We start from the raw sequence: 23065 nt of genomic DNA on the forward strand, positions 1-23065 counted from the left end.
CACCGGATGTGAAATTGCACCTATCTTAGACCATTTCTGTCACTTCTGCAACAGTGGAAGATTAAAAAGATTGAACCTCTCTCTTGGGCAGAAAAGAAAGACACTGTAACTGGATTAAAGATGCAGCCATTTTATCTCGCCTTCTCATGCCTACACATATGTTTGTTCACCCAGATTTCTGTTACCTGACAGGAGCACCATGTATTCCGTATCAAAAGATGGTATTTGGCCTACATCTCTGTCCACTGTGGTTACTCTTGAGGTTTGACACTACCATACCTTAACCTGATTTGTTCAAGTGCATACACATCTCGCAAACACTGGCTCTGCCTTCGTATTAAATATTTTCTTTTTCTGTTGTCCTTAGTGTTGAAAAATGGAACAACAGACTCAAAAGGTGATCAAAAGCTTAGAAGCAAGTCTACCTCTCTTATACCTGCACCAATGAAACAATTAAATATATCTGAGAACTCAAACATTATAGTGTGCTGAAATGTATAAAAAGTGCTGTAATTTTACAAGGTTAAACCAAATGCATACAAATAACCTTGATTAACATCTGGAATGTACACTTAAATTACATGTGAATTATTTGATTACAAATTTAAAACTGTGGATCACAAGGGCTGTAATGGAAGATTCTAACCTATTTTTTAACCTGCTTTTTCTTAATTTCCAGCTCTTGGTTCTGCAGAGCTGAGAACTTTTTTTTAAAAAAACTTGCAGCTTTGGGTTCTGCAAGGCTGAGAACCTAATTGTTTTTAGACTCAGCAGACATAAGCAAAATTCCACCGAGGGGCCAGAGATGCTGTTATCTGAAGAAAGGACATCTGTGTACCGAGAACATTTAATCTTCCTGCTTGTTTTGGTCACAGACTGTCAGAGGCCTAGCCTTGATGTAGAATAAACCATTGTATTAAAAATGATAAGCTGAAAATTATGTTATTCGTTCATTAACCTAGCATGCTAGCTTGCTTGCTTATCTTTCTTGCTGTGCTGGGAATAGGTGCTTGGGTAAGCAGTTTTTGGGTAATATAAGGCATGGTCCCGCTGCTGAAGTTTGAGACTCTCTGATAGGTGGCAACATCTCTCAGCAAGAAGAAGAAGAACTTCTGGAGTCCAGCCAACGTCTTGGTCAGGGGAGGTGGAGAAGCTGCTACCGGCACTCTGACAACCTACTACAAGTGTGCAGTCGTTGCCTCGCTTCGGCAGTTGGGACCAGTCCAAGCATTGATAAGTATAGTTGGGAAGGGCTTGCATATTGTAGTGTAAAATCAGCTTTTAAATTTGTAATAAACATTTGTATAATCTGAACTGCTCTCGGTGTGTGTGTCTATTTTCTTTCGGTAGTTCAAACACTGTGACCAATCTAAAACGAACAAAGTGAGAGGTACAAGTTTACCCAAGACAAGGGCAAAGAAGAATCTTTGTCCCAAAAATTATGGAAGGTACTATATACAGAAGATATGGATGCATGGAGTGGGGGTGATGTATTAGGATGGATAGAGTATTGGTTAACAAATAGAAAGCAGAGATTTGGGTATTTTCTGATTGAAAATTGGTGATGAGTGGCGAGCTACAGGGGTCAGTGCTGGGTCTGCAACTGTTCACGAAAGACATAAATGATCTGGAAGAGGGGCCAGATCTCTAAAGTTTGCAGATGACACTAAATTGAGTGGAAAAGCACATTGTGCAAAGGATACAGAGAGTCTGCAGAGAGATATAGATAGGTTAAGTGAGTGGCCAAGTGTCTGCCAAATAGAGTACAATGTTGGCAAATGTGAAGTTATCCACTTTGTAAGGACAAATGGAAGATCAGATTACTATTTAAATGGCAAGCGACTGCAGCATTCTGCTGTGCAGATGGAGCTGGGAGTCTATGTACATGAATCACAATAAGTTGGTTTGTAAGTGCAGTAGGCTATCAAGAAGACCTGCTATTCTGACCTCCTTACTTGATGAAGGATGTACTGGCTTTGGAGGCATTGCAGAGGAGTTTCACCAGGTTGATCCCAGGGATTAGCCTGAGGAGAGATCAAGTTGTCTGGGACTGTCTCTGAGTTTAGAAGAATGAGAGACGATCCTATAGAGGTATATAAAATTATGAAAGGCATAGATAAGATAGAGGTAGTTAAGTTGTTTGCATTGGTAGGGGAGACCAGAACTAAGGGACATAGCCTCAAGATTCAGGGTAGTAGATTTAGAACTGCAATAAGGAGGAAATGCTTTTCCCCAGAGAGTGGTTAATTCATGAAATTTGCTGTTCACTAAGCAGTGTAAGTGACCTCAGTAAATATATTGAAGATTTTTATATAGTAGGAGAATTATAAGATATTGGATTGGATTGGAAAAGACTGGATTGGAAAAGAGCAAATTTCGTAGGAATAAGAAGGGATTTGGGGAGTATTGAGTGGGACAGGATATTTTCAGGTAAGGATGTTAATGAAAAATGGAGGATATTCAAAAAAGAAATTTTGAGGGTACAGAGTAGTTATGTCCCAGTCTGGATCAAAGGAAAGGATGGAAGTCATAGGGAGGCTTGGTTTTCGAGGAATATTGGAAATTTGGTTAGGAGAAAAAGGGAGGTGTTCAAGAGGTATAAAGAGCAGGGAGCTGAGAAGTTGAAGGAGGACTACAAGGAGTGTAGAAGGAATCTTAAGAAAGAAATTAGAAAGGCCAAAAAAAAGCATGAAGAGGCTTTGGCTGACAGAGTAGAAATAAATCCAAAAGGTTTCTACAAGTACATTAAAAGTAAAAGATTAGTGAAGGATAAAATTGGACCCCTTGTAGATAGCGAGGGTAGGCTGAGTGAGAAGTCAGAGGAAATGGGGAAAATTTTGAATGATTTCTTTGCCTCGGTATTCACTAGGGAAAAAAATGTTGAACCAGTTGAAGTAAAGAAAAATAGTGGGGAGGTCATGAAGCATATAAGGATAACCGAGGAGGTAGTGATGGCTGTGTTAAAAAAGATAAAGGTGGATAAATCTCCCGGACCGGACAAAATATTCTCTAGGACACTCAGGGAGGCTAGTGGACAGTTAGTGGGGCCATTAACAGAGATATTTAGGATGTCACTGGCCACGGGGGGTGGTACCAAAGGATTGGAGGGTGGTACCAAAGGATTGGAGGGTGGCGCATGTGGTTCCTCTATTTAAGAAAGGGTCCAAATGCAAACCTGGGAATTATAGGCCTGTAAGTCTGACGTCTGTGGTGGGGAAGTTGATGGAAAGTGTTCTGAGGGATGCTATTTACAAATTTTTGGACGTACAAGGATTGATAGGGAGTAATCAGCATGGTTTTGTCAGGGGTAGATCATGCTTGACAAACCTGATTGAATTCTTCGAGGGGGTTACAAAAAAGGTTGATGAAGGGAAAGCTGTGGATGTTGTCTATTTGGACTTTAGTAAAGCTTTTGACAAAGTTCCCCACAGGAGGTTAGGAAAAAAGGTGGAGGCATTAGGTATAAATAAGGAGGTAGTGAAATGGATTCAGCAGTGGTTGGATGGAAGGTGTCAGAGAGTAGTGGTAGAAAATTGTTTGTCCAATTGGAGGCCGGTGACTAGTGGAGTTCCTCAGGGTTCGGTCCTGGGTCCACTATTATTTGTTATATATATTAACAATCTGGATGTAGGGGTAGAGAACTGGATAAGCAAGTTTGCGGATGACACAAAGATTGGTGGTGTTGTGGACAGTGAGGTAGATTACCGTAGATTAAAAGGTGATTTAGGAAGGCTGGAGGTGTGGGCTGAGAAATGGCTGATGGAATTTAATACAGATAAATGTGAGGTGCTGCATTTTGGAAAGGCAAATTTAAATAGGTCATATACATTGAATGGTAGACAATTGAGGAGTGCAGAGCAACAAAGGGATTTAGGAGTTATGGTAAATAGTACCCTCAAGGCTGATACTCAGGTAGATGGTGTGGTGAAGAAGGCATTTGGAATGTTGGCCTTCATAAATCGGAGTATTGAATTCAAGAGTAGGGAGGTTATGATGAAATTGTACAAGACATTGGTGAGGCCAAATTTGGAGTACCGTGTACAGTTTTGGTCACCAAATTATAGGAAAGATATAAACAAAATAGAGAGTGCAGAGAAGGTTCACGAGAATGTTGACAGGATTTCAGGGTCTGAGTTACAGGGAAAGGTTGTGCAGACTGGGGCTTTTTTCTCTGGAGCGTAGAAGATTGAGAGGGGACTTGATAGAGGTGTTTAAGATTTTAAAAGGGACAGACAGAGTAAATGTGGATAGGCTTTTTCAATTAAGAAAGGGGGAGATTCAAACTAGAGGACATGGTTTAAGATTGAAGGGGGAAAATTATAAGGGGAACATGAGGGGAAATTTCTTTACGCAGAGGGTGGTGGGGATGTGGAATGAGCTTCCGGCAGACATGGTCGAGACGGGATCATTGGTTACATTTAAGGAAAGACTGGATCGTTACATGGATAGGAGGGGACTAGAGGGGTATGGATCGGGTGCTGGTCAGTGGGACTAGGAGGGTGGGGATTTGCTACGGCATGGACTAGTAGGGCCGAACTGGCCTGTTCTGTGCTGTAAGTGGTTATATGGTTATATGGGGAAAAGGCAGGTAAAGGTTGAGATGAGCCTATCATCAGATCAGCCATGGATGGAGCAGGCTTGATGGGACAAGATGCCCTACTCTTGCTCATATTTCTTATGTACATCATATAAAAAAGATTGCCGCAAAGCTTTTACCAAAAGTTTAAATAACCAATAGAGCAAGTAAATTTCCTATCTTAAATCGAGAATAAATATATCTAATAAACCCAGTCTGGAAATACTGCTAAATCACTTGCATAATTAATCAAAAAAGTTAAGCAAAGAGGATATTGGTGCTTCAAATCTACTGTAGGTCACTGGAACCACCACAACTGATTTACATCCAAAGTAAGCAATGCTACTGAAGAAAGAAAATCGAACTTGAATCCATGAAGAATGTCTAAATTTAAAAAAGCACCACAAGTTCATTTTTCCACAAATTTCTCTCTGATTTGTGTTGCTTTTTACTCATCATATGACTACTCCATTTAAAAAATGGTGCAATCCATTATTGACAAATGAGTTGTTGGAAATTAAATGAGAAACTGAAAATAACTTGATATCTTAAAATCATGTTTATTTTGCAACATTTAATCAGATTACTTTCACAATTCATCCGGAATCACGATCTTCTTTGTACCTCACATTTTTCGTCTCTCTCATCCACAAGCCTTTTCAGATGAATTGCCATTTTTTTGAAAGAGGAATTGAAATCCTCATGGGAGGTGTCAGCTAATTCCATCCACTGCATATCAAAGACGTTCTCTTGATTATGTGTCACCTTCAAACAGAAAGTGTGGAGTATGATTTCCACAGTGATACAGTTGCATACAGCAGATTTTTAATGAATGTCAGATCATTTAAAATATTTAGCATCCTGAATACACAGGACAAGTAATTCCTCCCAACAATCTTCTGTCATGAATACTGTGAAACTATTTGAAAGTAATTTCTTTTGAAATTGACATAGACATTGTTTTGAACATTGAGTTTTTCATCACATTTTGATGTTGCATTCATCACTGGATTACACTTAAATACTATTAGATCAAATTACTGCTAACATAAAATTATTGCATTAAATTGGTGGATGGTATTGAGAAACGCAAGGTAACTTCGCTAAAGGGATTTGCGGCTCTTAAACTTTCAATTACTAGTCTCAACAACAAGCTGTTAAGTCTTTATATCCTTGCTAGGATTCCAAATGTACCAGCAACAGCACTGAGCATAAAAAAGCACAAGTTAATCAAGGCTGGAAAAGAATAAACAGGAAAATGCATTTCAAAATTTAAAGTAGAAATATCCAAGAAACGTCATTACATGTAATCTAATAATCTACTAATAATGTTAGTACTCTAAATTAGCAGACATAAATTGGTGTTTTGCTTCACAGGGTAAAGTAACAAGTTATATTGGAGCATATGGATTTCAAAATGATTAATTTGTCAGTTATGGAAGATAGCATTGCAACTCCAGTGGTTGACTACAACCATTTGCACTTCATCTTTCCTATCTGCAAAATTCCTAGTTCTTCCAAACTTTCTTGCACAACTATATTCTAGTTTGCCATAAAAATATTGTTCTGTATTTCTGGAACATACCTCTTGAATATGAGTTGCAACAGCAGCTTTTGTATCAAAATCAAGATTTTTGATTCTCTCGATAAATTCTTCTTTTCTTTCACACTGTAATAAATAAAATTGCTGTGACCATTAAATTTTTTAATGTGACCAGTAGTTTCTGACACAGAATGGAGAAATTAATCTTTCTGCAATTTTGAGGGAAAAGAATCCACCTGGGTGAAATCAGGTTACTGTTTATTTTTTTCCGAACCATACTCATATTTTTGGCGACGTGTTCTTAAAACACTCAAAAAATTATCACTGAAGCACTTACTTGAGCTATCATCATCTATTAGTGCAAAAAACTCCACTGTGCTGTTGAATATCAAGTTCCATGATTCATGCTGAACGACAATTAAGGAACAGCAATACAATTTTCAATTTGGTATGATGTTCAACATAGAGTGGAACTTGCAGATACTGCTGGCCACATGTACCTGTTGCCTTATTCCTACAAGTGGCAGAATTCATGGTTGCCTCAATGTGCTGACTCCAGGAGAGATTTTTGAAAAATTGACTCCCAGGAACTTGAAGGTTCTAACCCTCCCCACTTCCATCCTATCAATGCATATGGGAGTGCAGTCCTTCAGCCTCTGCTTCCTAAAATGTACAATAAACTCCTTGGAGCAAAACACATAAGTTTGCAGACACCATGATTGAAGTATAAACACAATGTTGAGAAACTCAACAGGTTGAGTTCTTCCAAACTTTCACAGAGCAAATATAAAGATTCATTTCCAACATTTCAGGCTTGAGCCCTTCATCACTGTATGAGCAAAATGTAGGCAGGTGCTCGAACAAAATGGTGGGGGGGGGGGGGGAGTGCAGGAGCACTGTCCCACAGACAAGAGTTAATAAGTGGATAAGGGAGGGAGGGCTCTGTGAATGGAGGGGGAAGTATTAAAGAGCTTTCCTCCAAACAGAGATAGGGAAAAGAGGGAGAACTGGAAGTGGGCTAGGAGAAACCAAAGAAGTCAATGTTAATGCCATTCAGTTGGAGAGTGCCCAGATGGAATATTCGGTTTGACAGAATATGAGGCCATGGACAAACATGTCAGCACGGGAGTGGGACACAGAAATGAAATTGTTGGCCACTGGGAGATCCTGGTCATTGATGTGGATAGAGTGAAAGCATTCAACAAAGTGATCTCCCAGACTCTGTCTAGCCCCTCTGATGTCGGGAAGGCACAAAGGAAGCATTGGATGCAGAAAATGACTCTGGAAGATTTACAATTGAAGTGCTGCTTCACTTGGAAGGACTGTTTGGGGCCCTGAATGGTGGTGAGGGAGATGGGTAAGGGCAAGGTACAAAGGGAGAGATTAGTGGGAAGGGATAAGTGAGTCACAGAGGGGGTGGTCCCTATGGAAGGTGGAGAGAAGAGGAGAAGGGAAGATTGGTCTGGTGGTGGGACCATGCTGTAGGTGACAGAAATTGTGGAGAATAACATGTTGGATGCAAAGGCTGATGGAGTGGCAGGTGAGGACAAAGGAAATCCTGTTTTTGTTGCATCTAGGGGCAGAGGGGGCCAGGAAATGTGAGCAGGAAATGGAGGAGATACAGGTAAGGGGTGAGCTGATGTTGGTAGAGGGGAAGTCATGTTTTTGGAAGAACTATGTCATCTCAATGAACTCGACAGGAATACCTCATATTAAGGGCAGTGAATAAATACCTCTGTCTTAGTGACATTGAAACCAATATACAAAAGATATGGAGGAACTCAGCAGGTCCATGCAGCATCCATAAGAAGCAAACCAATATTACCAATGTTTTCAGCCTGAGCCTTCTGTCAAGGTATGAACAGAAAACAGGGACCTCTTCCTCTGAATCCCTTCCTACAACTCCCCACACCCTTCCCTCTCCACTCAGAGAGCTACCCCTCCCCCAATCACTTGTCAGCTTCTTTTCTCTTCTGCACTTCTACCCATATCCACCTATGGCCTCTTGCCTGTTGTTCTGTATTCCTCCCTCTGCCCCTTCTTCCCTTCTCTCCCCTACCTTTTTGTTCAGGTACCTGCTTTTTCCTCATACCCTGATGAAGCACTCAGGCCTGAAATGTTGGTTATGTACCTTCACTTCCTATGCATACTGTGTAATCTGCAGGGTTCCTTCAGCACTTTTGTGTTCAGCACTACAACAGACTTTACTGTTTTACAACGTTGAGAGCAAGATTGTTGTTCTAGCACCTTTCAACTGGTTTCTTGATCTCCATTCTGTTTTCTGACCTTATTTCCAGTAATCTGGCAAAAAGCATGGTATTGTCAGTGAATTTATTGATAGAGTTAGAGCCAACCTTGGCTACACAGTCATGAGTAGAGTACAGCATTAAGCATGCAGCCTTGGGGTTCCAGTATTGAAGAAGTGTTGCCGTTTTGCACTGATTGGGTCTGCTGATAAGGAAGACGAGGATCCAGTTTCAGAGGGATAAACAGAAGATCTTTAGATTGGTCATCAGTTTTGCTAGTATGATGGTGTTGATCACCAAGTTGTAGTCAATGAACCTGATGCAGGTGTTACTCCAACAATGAGACATGATGCCAACCGATTTCAGTTTTACCCAATGACACCCTCAGTCAAATGCCGACTTGTGGAAATGAGATGTGACTGATACATCACACTTCACCTCCACAATTTAATTATTTGGAAATGAGGTCATAATGAGGTCTGGACAGGAATAGTCCTGGTTAACTTGAACTTAGCCTTATTGACAATATTTCTGGAAAGCAAGTGCCACTTGACAGCACTGTTAACACCTATTACTTAACAGATGGTAAAGAGTAGATGGAGTGAGCAGTGATTAACTGAAGAGAATGTACCTTGCTTTGCAAACACAGCCATTTCCAGATTGCCTACCTTCTAGGCAAGTACCTAATTAGAGAAGGGCAAATTCATATCTGCCATGTGCAAGTAGTTTAAAGGCAAACCGATCAAGTTCAAAACCAGCTCATTGTATAAAGGAGGAATGACAGACATGGCAAGGTAGGTGAATCATGGATATTGAGATAGGTTGCGAATTTAGTGAAAAGAAAAGCATATGAAAGGAAGCTCAGCTCATAAGTCTACAAGCCTTTCCTTTTCCATGTACCTATCTAAATATCTTTAAAATATTACAATTGCCCTCCATTTCTACCACTTCTTCTGGCAGCTTGTTTTTTTGTTCCAGGGATGACACCAAATCAAACTGGAGTCCCTGATGAACCTCACAGTCACTCAGTAACAATGCCAAGACATATATGTTATCACAGATGATATTAAACTGGGCAGAATAGCAAGCAACAGCAAATCTCTCCCTAAGGAGCTCAATGCACTCTATGCTCACTTTGAACAGGCCAGAAAGCCAGTGACACACCACATCAATCCCAGGTACACCTGCACACATGGTCTCCACCACAAAACACCACACCTGCTTTTCTGAGAGTGAATCACTGGAAAACAACAGATCCAGATGGAGTAATTGAATATGGCATGCGATCCTGCTGGATTCACGAACATCGTGAATCTCTCTCTAATGCCAGCAGAAGAACCCATCTGCTTTAAAAAGGCTAGTACATTCCAGTGTAAAAAAAACATACTACCCTGTGGCTCTGACATTCACTATCATGAAGTGTTTCGAGAAGCTGGTTATGGCTAACATTAACTCCAACCTCCCAGGGAGCTTTGCCCACTTCAGTTCCCCATTTTCCACAACAGGACAACAGCAGGCACATTTGCCTAGCCTGAGTCTCAGTCTTGGAACACCTGGGTAACAAGGACACAATTCATTGATTACAATTCCACCTTCATCACTTGGCTGCAGTAGCCTCTCTGAAACTGTTCTCTATCTGAATCGATGATCATTGACATTTCCTCCACGATCATCCGTAACACCAGTGTCCTGCAATGCTGTGTACTCCGGTGCCTTTTATATTCCCTATACACCCATGTGGCCAAATACCACTCCAATTCCATCTATAGATTTGCAGATGTCATCAACATCATGGACTGAAACTCAATGGCAAGTTAGAATATAGAAGCTAGAGATAGAGGGACTAGTAGTTTGGTACCAGGACAATAATCCCTCCCCCAGTGTTAGCAAGATTAAGAAGCCGGTCATAGACTTATGCAAGAGAAGTGGAGCTCACCGCCTTACCTTCATCAATGGTATTGAGGTGGGAATTGGAGATAGTGTTAGACTCTGAGGAAAGATAAACATCTCCACTATCTATCCTGGTCCAAACTTGTTGACGTGATGGCCAAGAAAGCAAACCAGAACCTCAACATGCTCAGAAACCCGAGGAAATTATCAGCATGTCACCTGCGTAGCTCAATAATTTCTACTGATAAACTCTATGTCATATGCCCAAGACCAAAGGAAACTGCAGAGTTGCAGCTCAGATCATGATACAAATCCCCCTTTCCTCCATTGCCTCCAAGTATATTTTGCAGTGCCTCGGAAAGGTAGCAAACATATAAAAAGACTCGTTTCACCACAATCACATGTTCTGTGATCAGGAAGATTCACATGTATGAGCTCATACACCAACAATTTCAAGAACGTCTTCTTTCATGCAGGGAAACCTAAAAGTTAATGACCAGGTGAAATTGGTAGTGAAGAAAGCGGATGCCATGTTGGCATTCATTTCAAGAGGAATAGTGTATAAGAGTAAAGAGGTGTTGATGAGGCTCTATGGGGCACTGTGCAACCTCATTTGCAGTATTGTGTGCAGCTTTGGGCCCCCTTATCTTAGAAAGGATGTGATATTGTTGGAGAAGGCGCAGAGGAGATGTACTTGGAGTCCCAGAATGCAAGGGTTAACATACGAGGAGCGTTTGGTAGCTCTTGGGTTGTATTCATTGGAGTATAGGAGAATGAGAGGAGATCTCATAGAGGCATTTCGTATTTTGAAAGCTTTAGATAGGGTGGATGTGGGTAAGATGTTTCCCTTGGTGGGTAAATTGAGGAGTCTGAAAATTAGAGGTTATCCATATAAAAGAGAGATTAGGAAGAACTTCTTTAGCCAGAGGGTCGTGGATCTGTGGTACTCACTATGGAACTGTGGAAGCCAGATCACTGGGAATATTTAAACAAGAAATAGACAAGTATCTCATTAATGAGGGCATCAAGAGATATGGGGAAAAGGCCGGAAATTAGAACTAGTGTAGAGTAGCTTTGTGTAGATTTACGGAACAGACTCGATGGGCCTAGTGGACTGCTTCTGTTCCTTCATCTTGTGATCTTGTTATCAATTATATCTCACACCACAAAAATTGCATAAAGGAAAACCAGAGATATCAGAAATGTGCTTCAGGTGGGGTTAGAAATTGGTATTTTTATACACTCCACATGGACCTGCGCGAAGGTGAGACTCTTTTGATTAGAGTTATCTAATATATTAACAAAATTATTCCCACTGGATCTGGAGCTGTATTTATTGGGAAACCTAGAGGACATGGGCAGATTATTAACTAAATTCCAAATTAAATTTGTAGATATTGCCCTGTCAGTAGCAAAAAGATGTACTGCAATCACGTGGAAGTCTGACTCCCCCCGCTCATCACTCGATGGCCCACTGAGATGCACAACTGCATGCCCATGGAGAAAATAACCTAATTTAAGAAATAAGTACGATAGTTTTGCCAAAATATGGCAACTTTATCTGGAGCACTTTGATGTGCAACTACAGCAACAGCCCACAGTTCTAAAAGGCTAACAAAATACATAAAGACAACAGCAATGAAGCATCTCAAAGTGTGGAATTAGATTAGAAAGACTGGTGGCACGCCAAACTTTTATTTTCTTTTTCTTTTGACCATTTTCCTGTTTATCACTTTAATTGCTTTAGTTGTTTTTTGTATTTTGAATTTTCAAAGTTTTGGGGGGAAGGAAGTAAATTATAAGTAAGCTGACAGTGTTTGTATCTGGGAAGTGAATTATACGAGAAGAAAGTTTAAATATGTTAAAAATTGTTTTTTCAGATGTGATACTACATTTGTTTTTGGAAAAATTGAAAAATATGAAAAAAAATTATTGCTCATGACATGATTCACATGATTTTTCTTGTATATTAAGAACCAAATGGTCACAAGGGAAACCCATTGATGGCCACCAATGTGAACAGCCAGAGGAAATGTACAAGATTATAATGAATTTTGTGGAGCAGAGTGGGAAGTGAGGTAACTAAAGATAACCGTAGGCAAGAGAGTATCATGGTGAAGGTATGTTCGCATCTTAGACCATATCAATATAGATAGATCTCTAGATCTGGACCAGGTGCACCACAGAACATTATGGGAAGTAGGAAGAAAATTGTTGGGGCCTTGACAGATGTTTTTAACTAATCACTGAAGAGAGAATTTCCAGAGGATTGGAGGATGGCAAATGTGGTGCTGTAATTTAAATACTATCCAAATAAATACAGACATGCTAGCTTGATGTAAGTGGTAGGGAAACTGCTGGAGAAGATTATGAGATAGAAGCTATTAACATTTGGATGGTCAAGAGATCTGCGCATACAAAGGTCATGTCTCATGAACTTGGTAGAATTTTTTGAAGGTGTCAAAGAAGGTAAACAAGAGCAAGGTAATTTGAAAGCATTTCAGAATATCCCACATTTTAGATCAGTATGCAAGATTAGGGTATATTGGATAGCACACAAATGATTTGGACAAGGATGTTTCTAGCAAGGCAAGTTTACTGATGATATGAAAATATGCTATGGTGGACAGTGAAGGTTACAACAGATGGGAAACTGAGTGAAGGAATAGTAGATGCAACTTAACCCAGGAAAATACAAGGTGCTTCATTTGGATACATTGAATTAGGGGAGGACTTACTCTGTTAATGGCAGTGCCCTGAGAGTGTTATGAAGTAGAGGGACCTAGGAGAGCAGGTTCATAGCTCTTTAAAAATGGCAGATTAGTGAAAAAGTGAAAAGAGAGTTTGGAATACTTGCTTTCATCAGTCAGGGCATGGAAGAAAAATTTTAGGATATCAAGTTGAAGTTATACAAGACATTGGTGAGGTCACATTTGGAATATTGTGTGCAGGTTTGGAAAGATTTTTATAAATTGGAAAGGGTATAAAAGAGCTTTAAAATGTTGTTGTTGCCAGGATTTGGGAAACTGTGTTATCGTGAGTCTGAAGAAAAAAAAACGAGGCCTGTTTTCCTTAGATTTATTGTCTGAGTATGTACACAACATCACATACAATCCTGAGATTCTTTTTCCCGTGGGCCAGGAAGAATTTCTACTTAACATTAGAGCAAACTGTACTGAAGAAAAAAAGTATATGAGATAAATGTAAACAAAGTAAGAAATGGAAAAAAACTATGCAATACAGAAAAATAAAGTTTAATGAATAGACATTCAGTAATAAATAATATGGAAATTCTTCAAATGAGTCTCTGATGGGAGTCTGTTGTTTTGGAGTGATGGCGGAGGGGGTAGCAGCTGTTCCTGAACCTGGTAGTATGAGTCTTGTGGTACCTATACCTCTTTCCTGATAGCAGCAGAAAGAACAAACCATGTCCAAGGTGATGTGCATCCTTGATGATTACTGCGGCTCTACCACAGCAGCATTCTATATAGATTTTCTCGATGGGAGTGTTTTGACTGTGATATACAAAGCTGTGTCCACTACTTTTGCAGGGCTTTCCGCTCAGAGGTATTTGTACCCCATACCAGCTCATGATGCAGCCGATCAGCACACTTTCCACTATACATCTGTTGAAGCTTGCCAAGGTTTTTGTTGTCATACCAAACCTCCGCAAACTCCTCAATAGAGGCGCTGACGTACTTTCTTCCAGGGAAGGTCCTCTGAGATGTCCAAGGAATTTAAATTTGTTCACCCTCTCCACTTCTGATTTCCCAATGACATGCATGTGAGTAAGGTCAAAAAAGAGGAAAAGAGCTGAGCACTTGCATGAGGCGTACAGTGGGAGTCAAGGAGGAGCAGCGCCCCTTTCGCGGGTTTGGGGGCAGTGCCCCCATTTGGAAAATTTTTGAAAATGTACACACAATATTACAATTTTTAAGCCATTAAAAGCTCGTCATTTTAAACAAAATCATTTTTTTTTTTACAGTGAGCACACTGTATCAGACAGATACTACCATCTGTATCCAGACTTCAAGCGCCTTCCAGATCACCAGGCAGTACTTACTTGACCTATGCTCAAACCAGTGTCTGGTTCTTCTGACCCCAAGCAGTACTTGCCCATAACTAGCACCTAGCATACCAAGCAGTGTCCTTGCCTAACTTGCATCCAATCCCAAAATAGTAACTGTAGCGCATCAAATGACTCAAAGACTTGTTGACTCAAACCAAGGCTTTTATTAACAAAAGACTGGAGCATAGTACATCAAGGTCGACCAGTCCAGACTGACCTGAGTCTGGTTAGGTGTAGCCATTTATGACCTGCCAGTAGGTGTGTCTATGGCTCTCAGCGAATCACTCTCACGATATGTAAATATATACAAGTATATACAGTGCTGATAGGATCCCATACAATCACATTCACCCCTTCTTAAGAACTGACCCCAGGGTGAGTTAAAAAAAAGGAGGGGGTATAGGATGCAGGGGTTATGGGCTGTAGCGATCGGGTGGCCTGATTGTCCGACATGATCACTGTGGCGCTGGGATTGGGGTAGCTGGTGGGGAGTCATCGTTGAAATCCCTGAGTGTGGGTGCAGTTTCTCCTAGTCCACAGTCGTTGTCATCGTCCGTATGCTGGTCCAGTCTACTGCCATCATCATCCGTGAGCTGCTGCTGGTCCCGCTGTCCCAGCATGTAACCTAGGGGAGGATTGGAAGGAGGTTGGGGGTTGAACGTGACAATGTTAGACCCGGCTTGGCCCAGGTCCCTTATCGAGACTGTGTCCTCCCATCTGTCTGGTGATGTAAACATAGTGTGGGTTCGCATGTAAACAGCGTTACCCAGTCGACTAGTGGGTCGCTTTTTGAGTACTGGACATGTCGTCTCAGCAGGACATGGCCAGGGACTGTCAGCCAAGCTAGTGTAGTTGTTCCCTATTCCGACTTCCATGGGAACTAGAACATGCATTCGTGCGGGGTAGCATTGGTGGCCATGCATAATAGAGACCGAATGGAGTGTAGGGCATTTGGTAGGACGTCCTGCCAGCGAGTGGTTGGGAGGCCTTTAGACCGGAGGGAAAGCGTGATTCCTTTCCAGATGGTGGCGTTCTCCCTTTCGATCTGCTCGTTACCATGTGGGTTGTAGCTAGTAGACCTGCTCAAAGCAATACCACACTCCAGAAGGTACTGCCTCAGCTCAACACTCATAAACGAGGACCCCCGGTCACTGTGGATGTAACTGATGTACACAAAAATGGCGAAGATGCTGTGTAGTGCGTTTATGATTGTGGAGATAGCAAACGGGAAGTGGAAGTACTCGGTGACCACCGTGAGAATGTAGGTGTTATGGACGAACTCAAACCATTCGTCAATGCTCTAGCTACCGGTTTACTATATAAAGCCTTAATCTAACCAATAAAGAAAGGACCAAACTTAAATTTCTCCAGAACTTTAAACAAAAAATTCCACTCAACTCTATCAAATGCTTTTTCTGCATCTAAAGATATCACCATCGGGTGATCTGAAGATTGTCAAAATCTATTAATCAAACTAATCATGCGCATAATATTATCTGAAGCATATCTATTCTTTATAAAACCTGTTTGATCCATATGAATCAACTTAGGTAAAAATTTAGCTAATCTATTCGCTAATATTTTAGCTATTATTTTATAATCTACATTTAACAATGAAACTGATCTATATGAAGATACTTTCAAAGGATCTCTATTTTTTTGGGATTACTGTAATTAAAGCACTAGAACAAGACTCAGGTAATTCATAATGTTCTCCAACTTGATGTAATACATTCCCAAACACTGTAGAGAAATCATCATAAAAATTTTTATAAAATTCAACCGAAAATCCATCATCACCAGACAATTTACCGTTTGGCATTCCCATCATAGACATTTTAATTTCCGAATCAGTAAATGGTTCTTCTAACTCCTGTATATCTGCATCCTCTAATATCGGTAAATTCAACTGTGATTTTTTTTTTTTTTTTTTTTTTATAAATCAATCGATCCAGTTTCTTGTTTTTCTTCAGATGTATATAACTTTTTATAAAATGAATAAAATTCATCATTAATCTCACGAGGTTTATAAGTACTAAGAGAATTCCATCTAACAGCATTAATAGTCCTCGAAATCTGTTCTTTCCACGCCAATACCTTATGTGATTTCTCTCCCATTCATAATACCGTTGCTTAGTCCTATTAATCACACATTCAAATTGATAAAATTGCAAAGTATTATATTCCAATTTCAACCTAGATAATTCTATTTTCTGATCTTCTGTAGCATCTTTCTGGAATTCCTTTTCTAACTCATCAATCCGTTTCTCTAATTCAAGACTCTGATTTAATCGATTCTTTTTTACTTTAGAAGTATAACTGATTATTTGTCCTCTCAAATAAGCTTTCATAGCATCCCATAATACAAACTTACTTTGAACAGAATTAGAATTTTCTTTCAAAAAAAATTAATTTGTTTTTTCAAAAAATCAATAAATTCCATATTTTTTTAACAACATTGTAACAATTGAATTTACGAATACATCCTGCCTTTTCCTCCATTGATTGTAATTCAAAAGATAATTTTTTATGTATCAAAATTGCTATGCCTTTAGCCCTAGAATTAAATGAAGAATATCCATGCCCAACTTTAATTTCATACTTTCCCTCTTTAATTTCATACTTTCCTTCACATTCAAACAATAGGCCACTTGAATTTTCTCAGTAGTTGCATATGTAAAACATAACAAAGAATGATCTGAAATCACCCTACTTTTATATTCCACTTGTTGTATTTTCCCTTGTAAATGTGCCGATACTAAAAAAAAAGTCAATCCTTGAAAACGATTCATGTCCAGATGAATAAAGAGAGATCTTTCTCTGTCGGATTAAGACGTCTCCAAATATCTACTGAATTAAGATCTTTCATCAACACTTGAACCTGAACTGCCATCTTAGATTTCTTAACTTTCTTCGGAGATTTATCCAATAAAGGTTCCAAAACACAATTAAAATCACCACCAACTAAAATATTATCATTAGCCTGACCCAAATATAAAAATGCATCTGAAATAAATATTTCATCATCTACATTTGGGGCATAAATATTAAGTAAAGTCCAAAATTCACTAAAAATCTTACAATTGAATTTAAGAATACATCCTGCCTTTTCCTACATTGATTGTAATTCAAAAGATAAATTTTTATGTATCAAAATTGCTACACCTTTAGCCCTAGAATTAAATGAAGAAGAATATCCATGCCCAACCCAGTCCCTCTTTAATTTCATACTTTCCTTCACATTCAAATGTTTTTCTTGTAAAAAAGCAACATCAATTTTCATTTTCTTAATATACACCAAGACTTGCTTACGCTTAATCGTACTGTTTAAACCTCGAACATTAAAAGTAGCAAACCTCAACTTCGACATATCTACTATTATTACTAAATACCAATAATATCTTTATATGAAAACTCAAATCAATGTATATAGGCCCTCCAGTAGGAGAATAAAAATCACAAATTAAAAGCTAACTAAAATGAAAATAAAAAAAATAAAAAAATCTCCCTGCCCCAAAAAAAATTACCAAAAGGTAATAATCCCCTAAGCAAAAATTGGGTGTGGGTCACCCACCAGTGGCTGATGACTAGTAAAGAACTTAGAGCAAATCTCTCCCTCCCCAGCCAAACAATGAATAACATCAAAATATCATAATAACAAAAAAAATAGAATAAGAAAATGAAAATTCTTCTGTTCATCCAAGAGATTCCAATCTCAAAGATCCCATTTCAGAAGAGGTTGGACTCTTTCCATTCCCGTTTTTCCCATTTCTGCCATTTCTTCCGTTTCCAGAACAAGCAGATTTTTCTTTAGGAGACAGTGGTGGACTACGTCTTTGTCCTCTTATATCTGGCAATGAATCAGCAAAAATTATTGCTTCACGATCATTCTCAAAAAACCGAAATTGATGGTCTCCATAAAACACCTTCAACACTGCTGGGTAGCGAAAAGTAGACTTATAATCTTTACGCCACAAAACTTCTTTAACTGGATTAAATCAACGTTGACGTTGAATGACCTCTTGACTCAAGTCAGGATAAAAAAAACTCTGCTATCCTGAATCAATAACGGAGTTTGTCGTTGTCTCGCATTTTGCACTGCTAGTCGAAGTATTGCTTCTCTATCCAAATAATTCGAACACCGAATGATTACCGGTCTCGGTGGTTAACCAGCTAAAGGTGTTCTTCTTAAAACTCTATGGGCTCTTTCTAGTACCAAGCCTCCAGAAAAAAAATCTTGCCCTAATACTTGTGGGATCCAGTCTTTAAAAAAACGAAGAAGATCTTGTCCTTCTATACCTTCTGGCAAACCAACGAGTTTCACATTATTCCTTCTACTTTGATTCTCCAAGTAGTCTATTTTCCTCTCTAACTCCTTCTCGCGTTCTCCCAATTCTATGACTGATTTTTCAACCTTCAACACTTTTTCTGTGTTAGAAACCAATTGTTGTTTACAGTCCAAAAAAGCAGTCTGAAATGTTTTAAATTCTTCATAAGATGCATCCACACGTGCTTTAAGTGCATTCAGTTCTGAACTTATACTAGCATTCATTTGAACCATCTCATTCATTAAAGGTTGAATGACAGCATTTAACTCCATACACTGTAACTCAGAAAAGCTCAACCCTGCTTTCTCTGACGTAGTGGCAGAACCAGGTAACTGCAGCTCCTGCTGCAACTCAACAAAAGGCATTTTAAAAGTTTTACTGCGGGTCTGGACTCCCCGACTTCCTCAGGGGGTCGCCATTGGTCTCCCCCTACATCTCACAAAATCACAGAGGAAAGCAATATCTTCAGGTTGAAATGCTTCCTGATGCATTTCCCACAATGGAGTCGTCTTCCTGCATGCTCCCTCTATTAAAATCGAAAGGCTTTCAGAATCAGGATCCACCTCTTGGGAACATGCATCTTCTTCCAGAGAATGGGTAATTCCAGCACCATCCTTCACTTGGTGAGTAGTAGACATTTTTTTTTTTAGACACTGAAGAAATTAAACCTGGAGCTGTATCAAGTCATTTAGGCCCCAAATCTTCAGCACTTCGAAAATGTAACTTCTTCTGCACTTGAGGTTTAATCTTTTTACCATTAATGGCCATAATAGTTCCTTAATACTTTAAACTAAAATTTAAAAAGTTTAAACTTGAAAACAAAGGGTTAAAAAACGGGTAATTAAAAGTCAGGCCAGAGAGGGCGAGATTACACGTCTAGACTCTACGCCATGCCCCCCCTCCAACCTGTCTTCAATCACCAGACAGAGCCTCTGTCCAATCTGCACCCAATCCCCAAGCAGCGCCCCTACCCTACCTGTCCTCAATCCCTAGGACGAGCCCTGCCCAATCCACAACCATTTTTTTTCACTGATGTTCATCTATTACTTGGCATTTTTCTTCAGCTAACCTTAAAACCAATTAGTCTGTCCCAATCATTTCTTCACACATGGTTTTTTGAGATATAGGTAAAAACACAAGGGAGCGGCACGGCATAAATGGCATGGCATTGCAACACAGTGGAAATGCTTTGCCACCAAGGTGGAGTGCATAGGGATGGACCGCTGTTGCTATACTGTAGGAAAAGTAGCAGCCAAAGTCAGCAGACCAACATCCTAGCATGCATGGAATGAGCAGAGGGAATCAGAGCAGGCTGGGAGGGCATTGATAAAACTCAGAGGTGAATTTTAAAAATGAGGAACTGGATTTTAAAAATGCAGAAATCCAGGAAACAAGGAAAATTCACATGCCCACAATGATCACTGGGTCATACATCTCTGGTTTTCCCTTCCTAAAGTTCACAATCAGCTCTTTGGTTTTAGTGACATTGAGTATAAAGTTATTGTTAGTACACCATTCTTCCAAGTTTTCAATCTCTTTCCTGCCCCTTGTAATACAGCTCACTATTGTGGTAGCGTCAGCAAATTTGTGGATGGTGTTATTGTATCAAACCATATAGTCATAGATATAAAGCGAGTAGAGCAGGGGTTAAGTACTCAGCCCTGTGGTGCTCCAGTGCTGATGGAGATTATGGAGGAGATGATCTTGCTAATCTGTACTAATTGTGGTCTGGAAGTGAGGAAATACAAGATAAAATTATATAGTGGGGTATTGAGGCTCAGGTCTTGGTGTTTGCTTATCTGTTTTGAGGGAATGTAGTGTTGCATGACGATCTGTCAACAAAGAACATCATTTTGTATGCGTCTTTGCTGTCCAGGTGTTTCAGGGTTTTGTGTAGAGCCAATGATATGTTGCTGCAGTCAGCAAATTAGAACAGATCCATGTCACCGCTCAGAAAGGAGCTAATATGCTTCAACACCAGCCTCTCAAAGCATTCATCACTGTCAATGCTAATTCAACTAGTCATTTAAGTAGGTTACCACATTCTTCTTAAGCACAGATACAATTGAGACCTGTTTGAAAAAAGTGGGTACCACCTCCTGTCAGTGAAATGTTGAAGATATCCATGAATATACTGGCCAATTGGTCAGAACAGGTTTTCAGTAATTGGCCAGGTACTCCTTCTGGACTGGATGCTTTCCTTGGATTCATTCTCCTGAAGGCAGTCTGCAAATCATCTGACATTAGAGGATCACCAGTGGGCATGAGGTTGTACAGTGGTTCTTCCTTGTTCTGGTAATTAAATTGGGCATAGAAGACATTGAGCTCATCTGGGAATGAAGCTTTGTTGTTTCCTATTGCACCAGATTTGGTTGGTAGCAGTTATGCCATTTAAACCTTGCCACAGTTGTTCCATTCACATCCAGAATTTCCACTTTGCCTAAGAGATGGCTTTTTGAAGGTCGTACCTACTCCTTGTGTAATATTCTAGATTTTTAGACTGAAATGTCTGTGATCTGGCTCTTAGTAGGTTCCAGATTTCTTTGTTCATCCAGAGCTATTGGTTGGCAAAAACCCTGAATGATTTGGTGGGGAAACATTCACCCACAGCTGTTTTGATAGTGTCTGTAACAGCCCTGGTGTAATCATTCAGATCCTCAGCTGAATTTTTTTTTAATTAGAAAAAAATTTAGACATACAGCACACTAACAGGCCAATTTGGCCCACGAGTCCATGCTGCCCAATTTGACCTACATCCCCGGTACATTTTGAATGGTGGAAGGAAAATGGAACCCACGGGGAAAACCAACGCAGACACTCCTTGGAGACAGTACGGGATTCGAACCCAAGTCCTGATCACCAGTCCTGTGAAGACATTGCATTAACCGCTATGCCAACATGCAGAGTTCGCCCAATCCACTGACTCGAGGCAGTCCTGTAACCGTTCTTCAGTCTTCTGTGACCACCTCTGGTTGCCCTGATCTCTAAAACAGGCAGAAAGAGCACCACCAGATGATCCAACCTGCCAAAATGCGGTCTCGGGAAATAACGGTAGGCCTTCTTTATCTTAGTGTAGCAGTGATCAAGTGTGCTGGGTCCTCTGGCACAACAGGTTACACGCTGGTGATAATTGGGCAGGGTTTTCTTAAAACAGGCCTGGTTAAAGTCACTGCCCACAATTTGAAGTGTATCAGGGTGGATCATCTCTTGTTTACTGACCACATCATGCACCTCTGCAAGTACCTGTTTGTAATCGGTATTGGGAGGGATATAAACTCCAGTGAGAATCACTGATGAGAACTCTGGGTAGATAGAAGGGTTTGCATTTCATTGAGATTTGCTCTAAGGCAATGGAGCAGGAGATCGATGTAACCCCAACATCCGTGCACCATCTGCTATTAATTAAAAAGTACACATAGCCCCCCCTCTCTTTTCCAGAATCAGTTCCTATCCAGTCTGTGAAGTGTGAAACTCTCCGTCAGATCACCACAACTGTGTATTCTCTGTTAACCAGGACTCTCACCTATCTTTGATAAAGCAGCCTTGCCCCAACATTGTCAATTTTGTTTCCTAACAACTGAACATTTGCCAGTAATATGGATGTTAGAGGAAGTCTCAGTCCTCTGCACTTCTCTCTGGTATGGAACCTAGTCCTCATGCCACATTTCTGGCCTTGGCCTTGGTGGCTGGCTAGCCTTTGAAGGGCTCTGCATTCCAGCCAGCCTGACTCAGCTGTCATCTGGGAATTTTGACAATCATAAATGTGTGAGAGGTTGAGAAGTCCGTAAAATCTTAAGAGGCATAGATAAAGTGAATAATGACCATCCGTTTTGTAAAGTATGAAAATCTATCAAAGGACATAACTATAAGGTGAGGGGGTGGTGGGAATTTGAAGGGATGTGAAGGGACAATTATTCACTCAGAAGATAGTGACCATAAGAAACAAGCTGCCAGACAACACAGTAGAGGCAGGTACATCAGCTTCCTTTAAGAAACAATGGGATAATTATATGGATGGGAAGAGAATGGGCTTAATCTGGCCAAGTGGAGCTTAAGCACGGTGTTTGGCAAGGTTAAGATGGGCCTGTGCACCAATTTCCGCGCTCTATGACTAGATCCTATCATGAGATGGAATTGCACACAAATAATTTGCAGAGTAATTGAAGGAAAAGGACTGATAGGATTAATTTTACTCAGAGTCAGCAAGTCTATAATTCCTTGATATGTCCCCAAAAAGCCAGGCCATGATCAACTCTAACAAGAGAGCTAAACTAATTGCCTACCCTAAACATTCATTCAATGGGATTACCTACCATTAACATCTTGGCTGTCATAATCCACTTGAAAGTCATTGAATATCATTTTTGAATAGCCTACTTTTTGACTTTCCAAAGACTGTTCACCATCTACAAG

General features: G+C 40.0%; 1 protein-coding gene and 1 long non-coding RNA gene across 24 annotated transcripts in view; one reads left to right on the top strand and one right to left on the bottom strand.

Moving 5' to 3' along the window:
* Window positions 1-23065, bottom strand: part of LOC138760639 (girdin-like) — a 272147-nt gene that overhangs the window by 154162 nt on the left and 94920 nt on the right. For 20 of the 23 annotated variants that reach the window (XR_011355767.1, XM_069931479.1, XM_069931478.1 and 17 more), the window contains 2 exons: window positions 6162-6245; window positions 5201-5341 (listed from right to left, as the gene is read on the bottom strand). Coding sequence is in view for 22 of the 23 variants with exons in the window: in XM_069931479.1 (XP_069787580.1) it covers window positions 5201-5341; window positions 6162-6245 (225 nt within the window). In the remaining variant the exon portion in view is untranslated. Of the gene's footprint in view, window positions 1-5200; window positions 5342-6161; window positions 6246-8366; window positions 8789-23065 lie in introns of those variants that run through there. The other 3 variants (XM_069931476.1, XM_069931475.1, XM_069931474.1) reach the window with 3 other exon arrangements.
* LOC138760641 (uncharacterized) lies at window positions 8864-14464 on the top strand. Its single transcript, XR_011355768.1, has 2 exons — window positions 8864-9159; window positions 14241-14464. It is a non-coding gene; the product is annotated as an uncharacterized lncRNA (long non-coding RNA).

The sequence above is a fragment of the Narcine bancroftii genome, chromosome 4 (assembly GCF_036971445.1).
Source record: "Narcine bancroftii isolate sNarBan1 chromosome 4, sNarBan1.hap1, whole genome shotgun sequence".
NCBI classification, from domain to species: Eukaryota; Metazoa; Chordata; class Chondrichthyes; order Torpediniformes; family Narcinidae; genus Narcine; species Narcine bancroftii.